This window comes from Haliaeetus albicilla, chromosome 4 (assembly GCF_947461875.1).
Source record: "Haliaeetus albicilla chromosome 4, bHalAlb1.1, whole genome shotgun sequence".
NCBI lineage: Eukaryota > Metazoa > Chordata > Aves > Accipitriformes > Accipitridae > Haliaeetus > Haliaeetus albicilla.
In genome coordinates, this window is record NC_091486.1 from 49,879,180 (window position 1) to 49,896,713 (window position 17,534).

Consider the following 17,534-nt stretch of genomic DNA (forward strand, 5'->3'; position numbering starts at 1 on the left):
GTCCTAGTGTGTGAGGTCTTCCAGGGAGCTCCAGACTAGCTCCTCTTCTGCACTCGAATGTGGACAATAGTGTGCGAACATGTTTGTTTTGTGGTGGTGATGGATGGCTCCTCTCGATGGTTTATTCCTCCTCCTTGGTGGTTAGGGATCATAATCAGGGTTTGTGGTGGCAGCATGCTTATTGCCTCCCGGGAAAATCTGATCTCTGCAGACTCCCTTGGTGCTCAGGGATATCTGGGTGTACCACCCCAGCCTCCAGCAAGGATAGCCCTCACCAGCAGCAAGAGGGTGCCTGGCATGTGCTCTGAACTCCAGATGTCCTCTGGTGAAGCACAGGCTACGGTCTGTTCTTGCTTTGGGAGTGTTATGCCAGCGCTGGGGAGGGGATGGTTTTTTGTTTGCTGTTTGGACAGTGTGTTACCTTATTTACAGCTCCTCACTTGCTTGTTTTTTAACATTTTCTCCAACTTCTACAAAATAAAGTTCTGTTATTTACCAAGATGTTGTTCAAGGATGTTGTGATAGGTCTCGGCACCTCGGAGAATTTGGATGAGAAACTGTTGCAAGATCTTCCTTCAGGTTTCTTTAGTGTCTGCCTTAAAGACCAAGGCATGTACAGGAAGACAAATCTTTTCTACCTATTTGTGAGTGTGTGGGTCTTGTTTCTCTTCGGCTCAGTTGACCTTATGGACTGTGGCTTTCAGCTATGTGAGATTATAAATGGTACGTAATCATGAGATTACAAATGGTGCTTTCTCCAGATGAGGCCAGGCTATAAGGTAGGTGGGACTAATGTTGGGGAGAGCTGGTGCCATCCCAGGACTTGCCTGAATAGAGAAAATTCAAGTCATTATGGGGGAAAAAACCTGAGGCGTGGGCAGGCTGACAGTTGAGTGTGGCTTTGTAAGGTGCCATGTGATTCCAACCTGCGAATGAGCTTTTCTCAAAATAGATTCAAATTTCCTTGGCCATCTCACAAGCCTGGAAGCAGCCAAAACCCCGGTGTAATAAGTGGTGCTGGACCATGGCTATATGCACAACTGATTGAGGGACAGTATTTTTTACTAGGGTTGCACAATGCTTCCCATCTGGGATATCTGCTTTTCTGTGGTTTATAACTCTGCCTCAGATTTAACCAGTTGATCCGGGCAGGTGAGGAAAGGAGTCCAGATGCTGTAGACAGCATGTAGAGGGAAACTTGTTTGTTCTGCAGTGTTAGAAGTGATTGAAGGCTCCTTGCAGTATTTTGGCTGCTCTATCAGGGGCACTTGCAATGTGTGCTTTGTGTCTACACTCTGCCTTCTGACTGCATGACAAGCATTTGAGAAAAATGTTAATTTGCACATCAAGGATTGTCTTTCAGTTTATCCTAAATATTGCCATCCTCGGGCATGTCTTTGCTGCTTGGAGCTCCTACGCTCAGTGTGCTCCAACACATGGACTAGGGTTGATATCAGAACGAAGCGGAGGGAGCCGAGCCGTGTGCTGGTTTCCAGTAACTCTTGGGAGGCTTTTGAAGTTCATGGAGAGGTTTTAAGTATATAAAGACAGGAAGAGCTGTATGTGTGGGGAGGGTGCTGGCTGCCTATTATGGACTATGGGAGTGGAGCCTGGGGAGGGGAAGTAAGAAAAGCTAGGTCTGCAAAGAACAGAGCTTGTTAAATAACAAGAGCTGGAAGGAAACCACGGCTGGAAAGATGAGAAGGACTTGGGGTGGTTGGAAGTGGAGTTGGAAGTTTTAAGACTGACTGGATGAAATGAAAATGTTGAGTGGAGGAGAGTGGGCTGTGTGAAGGAGGCGGGAGTGGGATGCAGCTCTGGATTGAGGGGAATAAAGAGCAAAGGGCTGTGATGGCTGGAGGGTGCTTGCCAACGCTCTTTCCCCAAGCAGGAGTTGGTTAGAACTTGGTGAGTTCACCCCTCACCTATACATACTCTCAGTACTTGTTATACTACTTGCTGGTACTGTTGATACTGATTTGATCATTGCAAAATCCATTTCTCCTTTTTTCCCCTTTTTGTCGTCTTCCCAAGACTTGAGTCTAATTGAGCAAGATGATCCCTGGCTCTAGGAGTGAACCATAGTTCTGTAGTACAGGAGGATTTAGGCAATGTCTGTTTTACTTTAAAACCTAGAAGGTGTGTGTTCAACGAACCGTCTGTTTGCAAGAAAAGGATAAATCTTCTTGTTGCTAAAGCGGAGGAACGTCTTAGAAAAGTAATTTCTGGTTGTGCCACTACTATCTTCTCTTCCCATCATGAAGAACAGTTACAGAGACGACACCAGAGTACTCTAATGCTGCCAAACCTAATGTTTGTAAGACTTATGGTTGCATAATACAAGTCATTCCTGCTGCTGAGAAGCAGTGTGAATATCTGTTGTGCTGCACTGAAATCCATGTATTTTGCAGTCCCTGCAACCCTATAGGGAACTGCAGAAATTGGTGCAGAGTGGCATGAGCTGGCAAAAGGCAGGTCTTGGCTGGCACAGTCCGTATTTCTGTCCTGGATTGAAAAATGAACCCACTAAGGTCCGAGAGAGCAGCATGGGTATTTGGACGGTCAGATGCTTCCGCTGAACAAAGTGCAGATGGGGATTTAATATCCAAGCATTCCAACGCTTTCTGAAACATCTTCTGGGTCACACAGCACCGCCAATAGAGAAAGGACCGCAAAGTTCTCGGACCAACTTAGCAGCTTGTGATACGGTAAGTTTACAGATCTGTCTGCTCCTTTGTTTTTATTTTGGGGATGCGTCTGCGTGGCCGAGGCTCTTCTGAGATGGTCTTTGAGGGCAGCAATGGAAAAGGAAGAAGGTTGGCAGGATGCTGCCTAGCATTGCCGTTGTGCAGTGACAATAGGGTCTGGTTTACCTTTTATTTCCAGACCCTCATGTGTGCTACTGTTTACCTGCAGAGCGTGCTTATTTATCCAGCAACCCCCTTTCCTATTGCGAGGGGATCAGACTGCCATATCTACCTCTTGCTTAATTGGCTGGAAGCCATTTATGCAGCTGATAAAGCGGTATCTCTGTATGACTTATTTGCAGGCAAGTCATTTGTTACTTAAATTATTGTTTCACCTTGAGGCCCCTGTTGTAGCTCAGGACTGCATATGATATTGAATTAGCCTTGACTGAACATGCAATTCCTTCCCAAAATGCAGGTGAAAAGGCTGATAATGTCACTCTTCTGGACATACACTGTGGGATGTCTCCTAAGTCTCTTTACTGCAAGCATTGCAATCAGTATACTGCAGCGTGGCTGACTGCCAGCTCCTGATCTAACCATCACTTTTGTGTAGCTCACTGCTAATGTTCTCCAGCAGATTTCTTCTCCTGGAAACTAAGCCTCCCCTCTTAATTTTTGCCAACGAGATCAGGATTTCATAGGATCCGGTTTTGAGCACAGACAATTGGGCTGAGTGTAAATAGTTCCCTGCACACGTGCATGGGAACTCTTACCATGTGGTGGACAAGTGCAGAGAAGATAGAGCTGAGTTAATGTGTTCAGGCAAATGCACTCTGGGATGAAGAGCAGATGTAAGACACTTAATATGTACTGTAGTTGAAATTGAAAATGTGCTTGTAAAATGCCTATAAAATTGACTCTCTGCTTGTTAATGGCTCTGTTCTTTGCCCAAGTCCAGTAGGATCTCAGCTGTTGAAGAAGTTATATCCATGCAATTGCTTTGAAAGTCCAGGAAGTTCATTCACCATCCTGTCTCCCTTCATCAATCTCTTCCAAGATCATCCCAGTGCCAATTACTACCTTATGGATGTTGTTACCAGAATCTTGCTGTGGTTGGCAAATATTCAAAGTGTTCTACTGCCATAAGCAGATACTTACTTTGATGAAGGATTTCTGATGGCAAACATACATGTCCTGTTTGAGTTCTGTATGTGTCGAGATGATTTCTTCAAGTTCAGGGAAGGAGTTTAAAGACCATGATAGAGAATTCTCCTTTCTTTAACAACTGAGTATCAGGGTGGCTGTCATTCTGCCAAGAGCTCCCAGAAGAATGATGGTGTCTTCAAAGAACAGGAATTTCATGGAAGAAGTTTGTCCTCATTGCAACTTCCCCACCCCTGGGGCAAAATGGCTCACTTTACATTTTTTCCTCTTCTGGCCAAAGATCTGTGAAAATGAGAACTGAACTAGTTGCTGAGTGAGCTATGGCCTGTCCCGTTTGTTTTGGGGTGCTTTGAGCAATGTTTGAAGGCAGCATGGGAAAAGCTGAGTTAGCTCAGAGTGTCTTGGTTAGTGCCAGCTAGCTACATTCTCTCAATGGGAATGCAGAGGAAGGTAGAGAAAGATGAGTTATGGGTGAAATGAATATTCTGGTTTGCATCTCTCTTCAGTTAAGACACCATGTGATAGGGGGGACTGAAGCAGGAGTAGTTCCTGAAGGACACAGGAGTGTTCTTGAGGTGTGCTCCACTGTCAGGAAATCCTAGCAAACAGCATCCTTGAGGATGTTAACTTATAACAAATGCAATAAAAAAACAAATGACAAGAAGTCTAGGGACTAAGTTCCACTATCCTGAAAGTGACAGGGCTCTGTTCCCTTCCTATTTTTAGAGCAGAATGCTTTCACTTGGAGGAGGGGGGGCTGCAACCAGTCAAAGAATGCATGCAAGACACATGAACCATTCCTGTTGCTAAAGAGGATGCTTTTTTTTTTGAAGCTGGCAAGCTGGCTGTTAAAGACAGACCAATAACAAGGTTTGGTTCCAATTTCTCTGGCTGCTGGAGGTATCTGTGAACTTTGCATTTCTCTGATAAACTCTAGAAATTGTAGTGGACTATTAACCAAGTCCTGTACTGTTCAAAGTAGTTTCATAGGGTAGGAGGTTAATACTAAGCCAGCAACACGTGGTATACCTTGTATGTAGAGGGAAAGGAACTACCGTGCTTTGGTGGAAAAACCGTCTTCTGTCAAAGAACTGTCAAAAACACAAATCTGAGAGGATGAATCTGTTCTCTGCGAACTAGAAAAGTGCCCTGAGCAAGTTGGTCGGTGCAAGGTAGGACAATGAGCAATATTTCAGCCCAAGGGCAGATACGCAATTTGTGGCTGCAAGAGAGTTAATACGGTTCGGTTTTATCGCTGTGGCCCATGGCAAACACCCTCTCTGTTGCCAAGGCAGCTCCCATGGAATGCTCCATTTTCCCTGGAATGCAGCAGCCTCTCCAGCTGCACGTCCCCAGTAGCCCATGAGCTGCAGGCTGAAGGAGCAGCAGCTCTATTGCTGTAGACTCATCTTGTCGATGTACATATAGCTGGGGGGAAAACAGCTTATTTAGCAGCTTTTGCGATAAGTCTGCCCCTTCTAGTTGGACAGATGAGCCTGTTTCCCCTGTAGCTAGGCAGCACCTCTGTCTGGAGTCAGGATCTGGCAAAAGAACATCTGACCTAGCAGCAACAGACTTGAACAAGGAAAAGAAAGAGAGGACACGAGGGAGTCACGCAGAGTACGGGAACGATCAGACAACGACAACTTGGCTGATAGAGCTTGTGGTTGATTGGATGTTTTCTGAAAAGTCACAGAGTGGGATTTTCTGCGTAGGGCGTTTCCATCCCCTGCGTCATCTGTTTTGGCTATAAAAGCCTGTAGTCAGCATCTGTGATTCAAACACCGAAATGAAGTTGAAAGGAAAGGAGGAGGAGAGCTCCGACTACGATGAAGGTTCAAAGGGGGTAAGTGTGCTGGGCTCTATACTTCCAACTTCAGCCTCCCCCGGAGGTGCAGAGCAAGCTTTGTGAGATCTGCAGGTACTTGTAGAGGAAGGAGAAGACCAAGATCTTTTCGGCTACCATATCCACAACTGCTCTCACATGGAGAGCAGAGATGCCTATGTTCTTAAACCCAGTTTATGTTTGTCTGCAGTGTAGTGTTGCACTGAGTCTCATGATTTTCTCTCTGTCTGCAGCTGACGTACCACATAACTTCTGTGTGACTTTCCCCTTCTGTGTGTGAGTTTTCTTTCCTACTTTCTAATCAGTTTTAGGCTGTAGATGCTTCTGGATGGGGGCTACCTTTCACAGCAGCATTTGTGTGGAATCTTGCACAGTGCAATGCTCGTGTACGCCAGAGGTTTTCCTAAAAGTGCTGAATGGAACAACACCAGTGCCTCTTCTGTGATCCTGGGATTTGTTTAGTGTGAGCAAGGCAGCCTGCTTTTCATCACCAATGCGAGAATGTCAACAGTCTCCTCCTAGAAAATGTAGCTGGAAGCCTTGGTTTCCTCCTGATCCTTAGTCTGAGATCAACTTGAATTTTGATCTCCTGCAGTGCCTTAAACTCTGCAGACCTCTGGAGGTGAGCTGCTGGAGCTTCTGAGGAATATAAGGAGTACCAGCAGCTATTTGGACAAATGTTCAGTTAGGGAAATGACAGGTCCTTCACGTGGGACATAAAACCTTGCAGACGTTAAGGCTAATGATGGTGGCAGAAAATTATATGTGTCTGAATGAAAAATTACTTTATTGATGTAGCAGCAATGAGATATATTAGTGAACTATAAAAAAAAAAAAAAACCAAACAAACCAAACCAACAAAACCAACCCCAAAACAAAACAGCTCAGTCAACACAGCAGGGCCAGCCCGAGGACTGAATAGCAACTAAATTGTCACAAAAAGCAAGTTGCTTGTAACCCTGAGGACTGTGTACCCACAAACATGGTTGGTGTTTGATCCTACTCAGGATGGCGATTTCACCCTTCTTTTTAACCACACAGTGCTGCTTTTACACCCCACAACCAAGCCCTCGCTGAGCTACTTGGATAAATTCTAATTGGCTTCAGTGGCAATCGGATTAGATCCATAAACAGCTTGATCCTGCAATGTGGGAGGCAGAACAAGCCAGCATGTGAAAGCAGAACAAATGAACAGGAAAAGGATTTTGCCACTTCATGCAAAATCTTTTCTTTTTAAAGCTTTCTTGTGCCAATATCCTGTGTTATTTTACTAAGTAATTTGCATGTTGGAAAAAGAATAATTGCATACAATTTTTTTCCCTGCGGGGTGGTATTTTAAGCATGGTAACTTAAAGATTATTCATCATCCAAATGATCCATCAATACCAGAAAAGAGTAGAATGAATTACTGTAATGACTATGTGCAAATCAAGCAGAACAAAATGAGTTATAATGAAAACAACCCATTGGGCTTTCTTTATACAGTAACATGAAGTGAAGAACACAGAAGGCAAGTCTTAGGGTATTTCTTTATTTTTACTGAATGCCATTTACGCCTAAAAGCCAAACCTGCTTCTAAGGTGGTGTTTGAGTGTTTTCTTTCCCCTCTGCAGAAAATGACACTTCCGCTTGCGCTGGTAGCGCTGCTGTCTGCATTTGGATCTTCTTTCCAGTATGGCTACAACGTCTCTGTGATCAATTCTCCAGCCCCGGTAGGTTGGACCCTGGAGCGGACCGTGACCTAGGAGTAGGTTTACAAACAAAACAAGGCAGGAGCCTAACAGTTAGATTATGGGTGTTTGTGGGCAGATGCTTGTACTTCTCCGTGCTTCAGGTCACCAGACTCCCAGCGAAAAGTGGTTCCCCAGGGAAGAAAAGGGGATGTTGAGGCCTATAGCACTACTGTTCAGACTTTGCCCAGCAGAGACGGGGCACAACGAATGTCTTTCCTTCTGGAAACCAGGCAAATCCGATAAGGCAGGATAACTCGTAGTAACAGTTATCTAGCCCAGGCTTCTCCATCCCTCTCTTGCATTCATTTTCCAACTCAGCCATTCTAGTTTGTATCAAGACGTTTGTTTAAAGCTTTACGGTATTTGTTGTTAACTAGCTTTTACTGCGTGAAAATTTTACTTACTGTGCTAAGCGTGCTCTGTATTTCAGTACATGCAAGACTTTTACAACCGAACCTACTTCGACAGGAATGGAGTGCCTATGGACAGTGGCTTCCAGACACTGCTCTGGTCTCTTACTGTGTCCATGTACCCTCTGGGCGGCTTGTTTGGGTCCCTCATGGTGTGGCCTCTGGTCAACAATTGTGGCCGGTACGTGACAGTGGTGCTTAACATCCTTCACCAACAGTTTGCTGGGTTCAGATAAGACTTGCCTCACCGGTCACTCCAGCTTGCCAAGCCCATCAGGAGCATGATGGTGTCACACACACCTTGATCGCGAGGCAGATGGGCCGGTGATTAGTTGCTGGACTCAGCAATATGTGTTGTCTCCCATGCGCAGAAGAATTTATATGGTTTCAACATGGTCAAGGCCGGGCTGTATGCTGGGCACTGAGCCAGGCAGAGAGCAATGATGAAAGTCCTGGGCTGGGATGTGAGATCAGACCCAGCTTCTGCTGCTCAGGTTTCCTGAGAAACTGCACTTCTTCTTTGAAGCCTTCATTCCCTGCAGGAGAAAATGGGACAATCACCATTTTCCCTTTTATTAGTCTTTGAGAGGTGATTCATTTGAGTTTTGGACAGCATAACACAGAGGGGATCTGTCTGTTATTGGGCCCTTAAAAAGAAAAACACCTGAACCTGCTTTCTTTCCCATTACTTTGCAGAAAGGGCACTTTGCTGATAAATAACCTCTTCTCCGTTGCTGCTGCCATCCTTATGGGAACCTCAGAGCTAGCAAAAACATTTGAAGTAATCATCCTTTCACGTGTTATCATAGGAATATATGCGGGTAAGTGAGAGGTTGGATGGTAAAGGGAGAGCAATAAATATGTTCTTGGCTATGTAAAGGTTTTTTGTTCTCACGAGAGATGGTTTCACAGGTAGCATATTTTAGCCACACATCTACATAACAATGCTGTACTTGCTTGAATAACAGTTGTCATTTGCATGTTGCAGAAGTACTAAAGGTCTCTAGTAAACAATGGCAGTGAGACTGGAATTTAAGAAGTACAGAGGAGATGTGTGTCTGTAGATGCAGCTATCCTCTGCAATAAGCATCTGCTAGGCACTGGAGCTCCAACAGCCAGGAAACCTGCTGATGGTAATCTGTTTTCCCAGATATCTTAAAGCAGATAGCCTGGCTTTTTGTTTGTTTGTTTTTTGTTTTGTTTCGTTTTAACATAATCAGAAACAGAATAATCCTTCTAAGTCAAAGTCTTTGGAGACAATGCCAGATCTAATAATCCAGTCCTGGAACTGACTGTTATTCCTGCAGGAGAAAAGAAATGTTAAAACGGACAGCAGATAGTTCAGAGCCACTGGATTTACTGCAAAGATAGTGGAAAGCCAAGGAGAATGGTGTATGTGAGTTGCTGGTGTAAGTGGTTCCATTAGAGCTACAGTAACGTGGAACAAACAGAAACCCAGAAGGGCTGGATACCTCATGCAGTACTGTACTGAGTGTGTGCAGAGCCAGGCTGATAAGGGTCCTAACAGCATTTAGGCTCAATTAATTGGCTTTGGGCTAGCGAGAGCGACATCCTCCGTGGTTTAGTAGTGAGTTGGGATATCCTGTGAAGATAAAATGAGAAAACAAGACACTGACATAGGAAAACAACTTGATCTGTAACATACAGCAATTGCAATTGGTGTGCTAAGGCAGGAAATTTATCTAGTCCAATGGTTTTGTTTTGGCTTTTGACTCTCCTAAGCCTGGCAGTTGCTCTTAGCATTGGTTCTCTGAATAAATACTAAGGGACCTGTTAAGTGTGATTACCTCTTTGCAGTTATTTATAACTTACAAAAGAATCTGCACCAGCTGTCCTGACTTGCCCTTCCCGGCTTGATCTCCCTTGAACCGTGGACTTTGTGTCTGGGGAGGGAAGCTGCTGAGCCAAGCCAGCCTGCTCCAGGCTCTGGTAGGGTCCAAGCATCACTCTGCCCAGCAAAAGGGCGGCTCTGGTGTATACAGGGCTCCACTGTGACAGGGCTGGATCAGCATGGGTCTGAACAGTTAGAAAGCCACTGTTAATTGAATGCAGTCATCCAGGAGTCACTGCTAGCATGTTTTAATCTGGGTAATTAAAGGGCTGGATGGAATGTGAACACAAAACACTACACCTCATGAGTTTAGCTTTATAATGTTTTTCTAGTTGCTTTACTACTTGTTTCTGTGCCTTTTGGCTTTCAGATAACAGTTTGATCACCTTTGTAACTCCAAGCTCTTGAAGGCTAGGAACTTTAGAAATGTAAGAAAAGAGTCTCATGTGGTCATTTGACTCCCAGAGTTTGGGTTTTGCATGCCAAGATTTACAGCGTAAGCATGGGAGCTGGCAGCTCGCTGGGGTTACTGTGGGTAACCGTGCAATGTTCCTCAAAATAACCTGGGTCCTTAGCGTCCTAGTTGAGTAGAAATACCTATTCCAACACGCTACCTGTAGGAGATCTCAAACCAGCAAAGCTCTCTGCAAAATGTTACTGAGCGATTAAAGGAGTAGTGAATTTTTAAAAGCCAGCAAGAAGTCACATCCCTCCACCCTCACATCAGCTTGTTTGGACACTGATTTCTTTTCTTGTTTTAGAAGAAGTAGAAATTCTTCCCCCCTTACAGTTTGAGTTTGTTTCCAAACCTGAGGTAGCACACAATTTTTCTTTGCATGTATTGTATTGAAGTACTTGGCAGACCCTGCTGGGAGGAAGCTACTTTTAGGACGATGAATACTGAGAGTCCCCAAATCATCTGCCAGCTTTGTAGGCAAGACAGGCTACTGCTAGCCTTCTTGGACTCCTAAAATGCTTTGCTGCTGAGCAGTTAATAAGCTAGACACTGAAAGCACCAGAAGGTGGGCAGGTTGCCCATCCTGCATGTATGGTTGGTTCCCTACTGTATTTCAATTGACTGGTTTTTAGTTGAGATGGGTGAAACAATCCAGATTCCTTGAATTAGCTCCAGCATGGGAATGCCTCTGCAGCTTAGCTACAGAGACGATTTCTGTCTTAAGTTTAAGATATGTGAGTGTAATATTGACAGCCTTGGCGAAGGGACAGCGTTACGTACAAACAGAGAGGTAGTGGGACAAACTTCTTTGTTTAACGGCTCCCAGAGAAAGCTAGATTCCTGGGCCTTTCTGAGGACACCAGATGCAGTGATGTACCTCTCCACCTACTGAGTGAACCAATGCCACGTGGTTTTTTTGTCCCATGTTCCACTGAAGAGTGAGGAAAACATGCACAGCTTATTCACTGGCCAGAAGATGACATTAATCTTCAACTGGAGCAGAAGGGTTTGGGTGTGAGATTTCCATGTGTCTTGTGGTCCAGCCGGGATCACTTTGGTCTCACTTGGGGAAAAGGCATCTTACTGAAGATGGTGAGTGTGCTGACATCAGGCAGCTGCATGTCTAACATTGTTCTCTAACTCCTAGGTCTGGCTTCCAATGTGGTTCCCATGTTCCTTGGAGAAATGTCCCCCAAAAATCTGAGAGGTGCTATCGGGGTAGTGCCCCAGCTCTTCATCACTCTCGGGATCCTTGTAGCTCAAATTCTTGGTCTCAACAGCATCCTTGGGAATGCCAAAGGTAAAGCCCTGGCTCGGGACTTTTCTGTGGGCTCTGTTGGGGAAAGATTTCTCACAGCTGTCATCTTGTCTCACTTGTTGCAGGCTGGCCCGTGCTGCTGGGGCTCACTGGGATCCCATCGCTAATTCAGCTCCTTATATTGCCCTTTTTCCCTGAGAGTCCCAGATACCTGCTGATACAAAAGGGCAATGAAGAGCAAGCACGACAAGGTACAGCATCATCCTTTAATGAAAGGGGAGGTGGAATGGGATAGATCTGACTGTGGGACATGACTGACAGCAATCAACGGTGAAGCAAGTGTGAAATTCTTCACTGATGTTGCTGGTGGATGGAATTCCTGCAACATTGCTCCTTTCTCTGCATATGTGAATCCCTGAATTCCCACCATGGAAGCACTGCTGCCTATGTCTTACATATTGTTCTGTCTTGATTTGAAGCAGGAGAGCTCACTGTAGACCTGCTCTCTGGGGTTCATAACTCGCCTTCCACTCCCAACTAGCTCTGCGGAAGCTGAGAGGCTGGGATGATGTAGATGACGAGATAGAAGAAATGCGCCAAGAAGACCAGTCAGAAAAGGAAGAAGGACATTTCTCCGTACTCAGCCTGTGCACTTTCAGAGGCTTGCGATGGCAGCTCATCTCTATCGTTGTCATGATGATGGGCCAGCAGCTCTCTGGGGTTAATGCGGTGAGTGGGAAGGCACGTGAGAAAGGCCAGTGGGGTGAGTAATAAAGGGATGGGACTTTAGAATGGATGATGTGGGCCAGTGCTGACACAGGAGTACCCCTTCATCAGGGACATTGCTTCTGCATCATGTTACGGTGGGTTGACCCTACCCAGTACCAAATCCAGTACACACATGTACTAGATACAAAGTCAAGCTGTCCTGTTAAGGATAGTTTGGATGTTTTTCAAGTAATGTGCTTGTGCCTGGATCCAAACACCAATGTCTCCAGAAATCAAGGAATTCCGTTCCCAGGCTTCTGTGCACCAGTTCTAGGGTGTAAAAGCAGCCAGAATGGGATTCCCGTGTTCTGCCTTTGGCCACATATAAACACAGCTGTGGTTTTGCTGCAGGTCTTCTACTATGCAGACAGAATCTTCCAGTCGGCAGGTGTGGACAACAACAATGTTCAGTATGTCACTGTGTCGATAGGGGCCATCAACGTCGTCATGACTTTGATTGCTGTAAGTTTCTATTAGGGCTCTTCGAGTTCTAGCTTGTCCAGTCTCCCCTGTCCATCACTGTTTAAATTAGTTTATTGTTTACACATACTGTGAGCTGCTTTGCACAATAGGTGCCCTGCAGTGTCCCTTGGTTGAAGGCAGCTATGTAACCAAAGTGATTAACCATGATGACTTCTCATATGCCTCAGAAGTTTTCAATCTCTGGTCTCCAGGCTGATATGCCCTTTTTTGCTGTCCAGTGTTACCATGCAGGGCTTCTGTGCAGGGCTTCCATGCAGTTCTCACTGGGACCGGGTACTGAAGAACGGCCTGCCTATTCTCTCAGTGTTATTGACACATCCAGCTTTTTGCAGTTTCTGCGTGACTTCATGCCCACAATCCATCAGTAGATGGTGGAAATGTCCCTGGATTTCTTAGAAGACAAAGACTACCTTAATAAATTTTGCCGGAATAAGAAGTGCTGTGCCCCAGGTGTCTGGTTTGTCACCCTCTTCTGTCTCTTCCAGGTTTTCATCGTGGAGTCCCTGGGGAGGAGAATCCTTCTCCTTGCTGGCTTTGGATTGTGTTGTGTCTCCTGTGCAGTGTTAACTTTGGCCCTCAATCTCCAGGTGCGTAGTTGAATGGCTCAGGTGATCCTACCCATGCGTTTCTGGACCTTCCAGGGAACAGGCCACCGGTATATTTTGAAGTTGCTTCTACACCCTGGTGGGGAGGGGACAGTATGAAAGGTCTCTGTACTTGTATATCTACCTAAAGTAAACCCAGGAAAAGCTATGAACTTGCTTGTCTGAATACTACCCTCCAGTATGTCATGTTCATAATACCTGTTGCATCCAGTTGTTGGAAGGAAGGATCATACCCAGGCTATGATTTTTGTGGCTCAGTATGGACATATCTGGCAATGGAGGGTGACACAGGCTTTAGAATGCCTTCAAATCTTACTACAAATAGTGCTTTGAACATGTTGGTGATGTTCAGATGGGAACCGCGTCTAACCTGTGATTAAATTCTTCACAGACCACTGTCTCATGGATGTCTTACCTCAGCATAGTGTGTGTCATTGTTTACATCATCGGCCATGCTATTGGAGCCAGTAAGTATGCACACTCTAGTCCAGTCTCCTCCACAAGTTGGGTAAAGCCAAGTGTTCTCTTCGATTTCAAATCAAAAGCTTTGTGGAGCTAATCCAAGGAGATTGAGTTTCTTCTCTGTGTGGCCATGCACCTTGTTGATTGTCAGCTAGGCTTATTTATGTTCCAGTCGTTGGCCGGCTGCGTCGGTGAAGCAGGGGAGCATCTGGCTTTCAAGAGGAAAAGCAAAGGCACAATTGTGCTTGCGCTTGAGATTCCCTCAGTAGGATCTGGAGCAAAACTACGCTGAGATAGTGAGCCCTACCAACTGGGCAGAGATGCTGCATGCTTGCATCTGTAGGCAACAAATCAAATTAGAAGTGACTCAAATTATATGCGTGGCCCTGCGGATCACTTTGCAGAAAGGAGATGTGCAGATAGGGTGGATATTGGAAAGGCTTTGTCCTGACTCAGCTTCTCAGCGTGGTAGAGTTGTCTGTTTAGCTTGGAAAGCCCTTGCTGGATGCAGCAGTGCAGTTTTGAAACTCCTGTAGAGGTTTCGCTGGCAGATGGAATTACATACAACCTTTCCTTTTCCATTTATGCCATCAGGCAGATTCAAGTGCTGGGGGCAGGGAGATTGCCAGAGGGAGAACACCAGGTCAGCTGGACCTGTGGCCTGACCCCGTTAATGAGAACATGGTCTTTTTCTGCTTAACCTTGCCACGGGGCGGCACTGCAGGGCACGGGCCTGAGGGCTCGTTCCCCGAGGTGTTTCTCCAACACCTGCACGTGTTGGCCTGTTTCTTTCTTTTTTCAAGCAGCAATGACTTGCTTAGTTGCTGCTCGTAGAGTGATCTCTGGAGAGACAGTTTGTGTTTATCAATCTTATTTTACAATTTGTGCTGGAGATGGGTTCGTGGTTAAGGTGCAACCATAGGAGAGAAGAGGTTGATTGCTGTGTGTGAGTTTAGGAAGTCATTTAGTTGCCCTGGTGTTTTTTTTTTTATTTAATCCTTTATTTGATTTATCGGGTGTTTCTAAACACTAGTAGTTTAGAAACCATTGCCTGCCACTGAAATGAACAGTGTAATCTAGGAATTCAGAGTGGGAGAATTGCCTTTAGGATTTCCAAATATGCAACTACCTTCCAGGTCCAATTCCCTTTGTGATGATCACCGAGATGTTCCTGCAGTCATCCCGGCCTGCAGCGTTCATGGTGGGTGGGTCTGTGCACTGGCTATGCAACTTCACCGTGGGCCTCGTGTTCCTCTACATGGAGGTAAGATGCAATCGCATGACAGGGCAAGACTTCAGCCTAGAATTAGTATCTTCACCCCTGTGTTCTTAGAGAGCCTTTTTAATCCTGAGAGCTGTAAATGCCCAGGTTGGTTCCCAGTACCTGTATGCAGGATTATACATTAAGGGCAGGAAACTGATGCTAATCAGCAATTTTTTATCGTTATCTATCTGTTGCACCTGCTTTAAAAGAAAGCAGTTACTTTTCCAGGTGAATGTCTGATCCTGAATTCAGGAGCATGGAAAAGATTGCAAATTCCCCATCTTCCATTGGGTGATGGAGGGGGTGTGTGTCTCAGGGAGCCAATTTCGGCTTTTGATCTCGAGGTCACCAGTTCAAACTGATCCCCAGCGGTAGTGACTCATAAACTGCTACAGTTGCTGATTTTAGCCTGTGCAAAGGGAGCTGGTGAGTTTAGTTTGATTTATGCAACAGACCCTCAGCCTCCTTTTGCAGTAAATCCGTGGTGGTTTCCAATAAATCCATGGTGGTGGTATGAGAAGACAGAATCTAGAAGCACCCCGAACTTCTAGTCGTTCAACTTAAGATATGTGCACATCAGGGGTTCAGCATGTCGAAATCATGTCATGAAGGCAACCGGAGTATTGCCCTGATCCCTGCTCTGTCTTCTTTCGTTGTCTTAGGCTGGACTGGGGCCCTACAGCTTCCTCATCTTCTGTGCCATCTGCCTCGCCACTATAGTTTACATCTTCTTAATTGTTCCTGAGACGAAGAACAAAACCTTCATGGAAATCAACAGGATCATGGCCAAGAGGAACAAGGTGGAGATTCAGGAAGACAAAGAAGAGCTTAAGGATTTCCACATTGTCCCAGGCAGGCAGGCAGAAAATAAAATCTCCAGCAGCAAGCTGTGACCCAGCCCACTGTTTGGGCTGGCCCAGACATTTTTGAGGATCTGTTCAGTGGGAGAACAAATACATGGATTCATCGTTTGATACTGATCTTCATTCAGACTTTCTGCAAATTTCCCACAGCAGGAGTTTCCAAATAAGCCATTGTGTCTTGAGAGTGTTCTCACTTTGAGTAATTAGCAGGACCATTCTGCTTCATGGCACAGCCACTGCCAAGGCAAACTACCCATTCATGGTATTTGTCACAAGGAAAGGGCAATGTCCTCAGCCAGCTCAGTTCCTGTGATCAAGTGACCTATGTCATAAGGTGATGTATGTCCCTGGTGTCCTGACTGACACATCTCAGGGTGACACAAGTCAGCACTTGGGCTGGGTTTTGGTCAGTTGTGTGCAAGGAGTGCAGCGTCATTCATGTATTTGAGGGTCCAGCATGAGTGATGCCAGGCCTTTGGTCCTCTGGGGTGGAGAGACTGTCAGTCGTTCTGAAGTAGTTTGTTAGATGGGCTGATAATGGCATTTATCCTGCCAACTCTCGTTCTTCCTTTGTGTGTTTCAAAGGACCGCTAGACTGGAAATGCATATGACTATAATCTCACCCCTACCACGCTCACCCAACTCTCCTTAAAATCAAACCTAGTCCTCAGCTGTGGCTGGTGAGTCCTTCCAAAGCCTTATTCTTGAGGTTAGGAGTCTTCCATCTGGCTGATGCTTATTCACAACTGTTTTATACCCATTTGCTCCAGTGGCACTCTAGTCTTTGAGCTGTTTAGCTCATTTCACTCCCTACTGTTTATACTTCAGTTGCCAAAGAGTAACAGTCCCTTTCTTAATCCTTTAATAACCCTCATATCCCTACTCTGTATGCATGAGCCAGTTGAAGCTCATTTGTCCCCCCAGACATACATGCTATTGAACTGAAACTTCTGATGGTTCTTGATTGAATGTGGATTTTATACAAATCCTTACAAAGAAAGCCTCTGCTCTCAGTGCTGTTGAAAAAGCCTTAAATGAATCTTTTTCATCTCAAATCAGAGACTTTTATTCTGTTTCCAATGTCCCCAAACTTTAAAAGATGAATTAACATTCATAACCCAGGTAGTAATGTGAGTTGAGGGTAAGAACTTCCCTGCTGCATTGCAGGAGTCAAATTCAGGTTGATTCCTGTGCAGTGGGCTACAGGTTGGAGCCTGTGTTTGCAAACGTGTCCAAACTTGTCCTTAGCTTCTCACATTGAGTTGCTTAAATTTAGTTTTTGAAATAACTCAGCTCTCGGGTACTTGAAACCACTTGAAAAAGTCTTCAAATGGTTTAGAGCTTGGTCCTTCTTCTGGTTTCTGGTTGTGTCCCCTAAGGGCACCATTCCACCTGAAGGCTAAATTGGTCTGGAAAAGCTCTGGGTCTAACGACTAGTGGCAATTCTCAGAAGAAACTGAAGTGCACACTGATAAAAATGGAGGGTTTCTTAAAGTATTTATTAGTTTAAGGGGGTTTGGGGTTAATTATGGCATAATTTAACATCGAGAAATTAAATTTAATTAATTGTTATGCAGGGCTGCTGCCCTTGGTTTTGAAAAAAGCAGAATTGTTGAAAACCCTGACATGGATTTTGTGTTGTTCATGGAGAGTGTCCTTCACATGATTTACTTGAATCT

The 17,534-nt window shown here is 45.2% G+C and overlaps 1 protein-coding gene across 1 annotated transcript; it reads left to right on the forward strand.

The window, feature by feature from the left end:
• Positions 1-113: 113 nt before the first annotated feature.
• On the forward strand, positions 114-17,486 carry LOC104311128 (solute carrier family 2, facilitated glucose transporter member 5). The gene is made up of 12 exons (XM_009923816.2): positions 114-5,700; positions 7,314-7,412; positions 7,864-8,024; positions 8,540-8,664; positions 11,300-11,452; positions 11,536-11,661; positions 11,952-12,139; positions 12,530-12,640; positions 13,147-13,248; positions 13,658-13,733; positions 14,865-14,992; positions 15,655-17,486. Exons 1-12 carry the CDS (start codon positions 5,644-5,646, stop codon positions 15,883-15,885), a joined length of 1,557 nt encoding a protein of 518 aa, XP_009922118.1. The 5' UTR covers positions 114-5,643; the 3' UTR covers positions 15,886-17,486.
• The last annotated feature ends 48 nt before the right edge of the window (positions 17,487-17,534 follow it).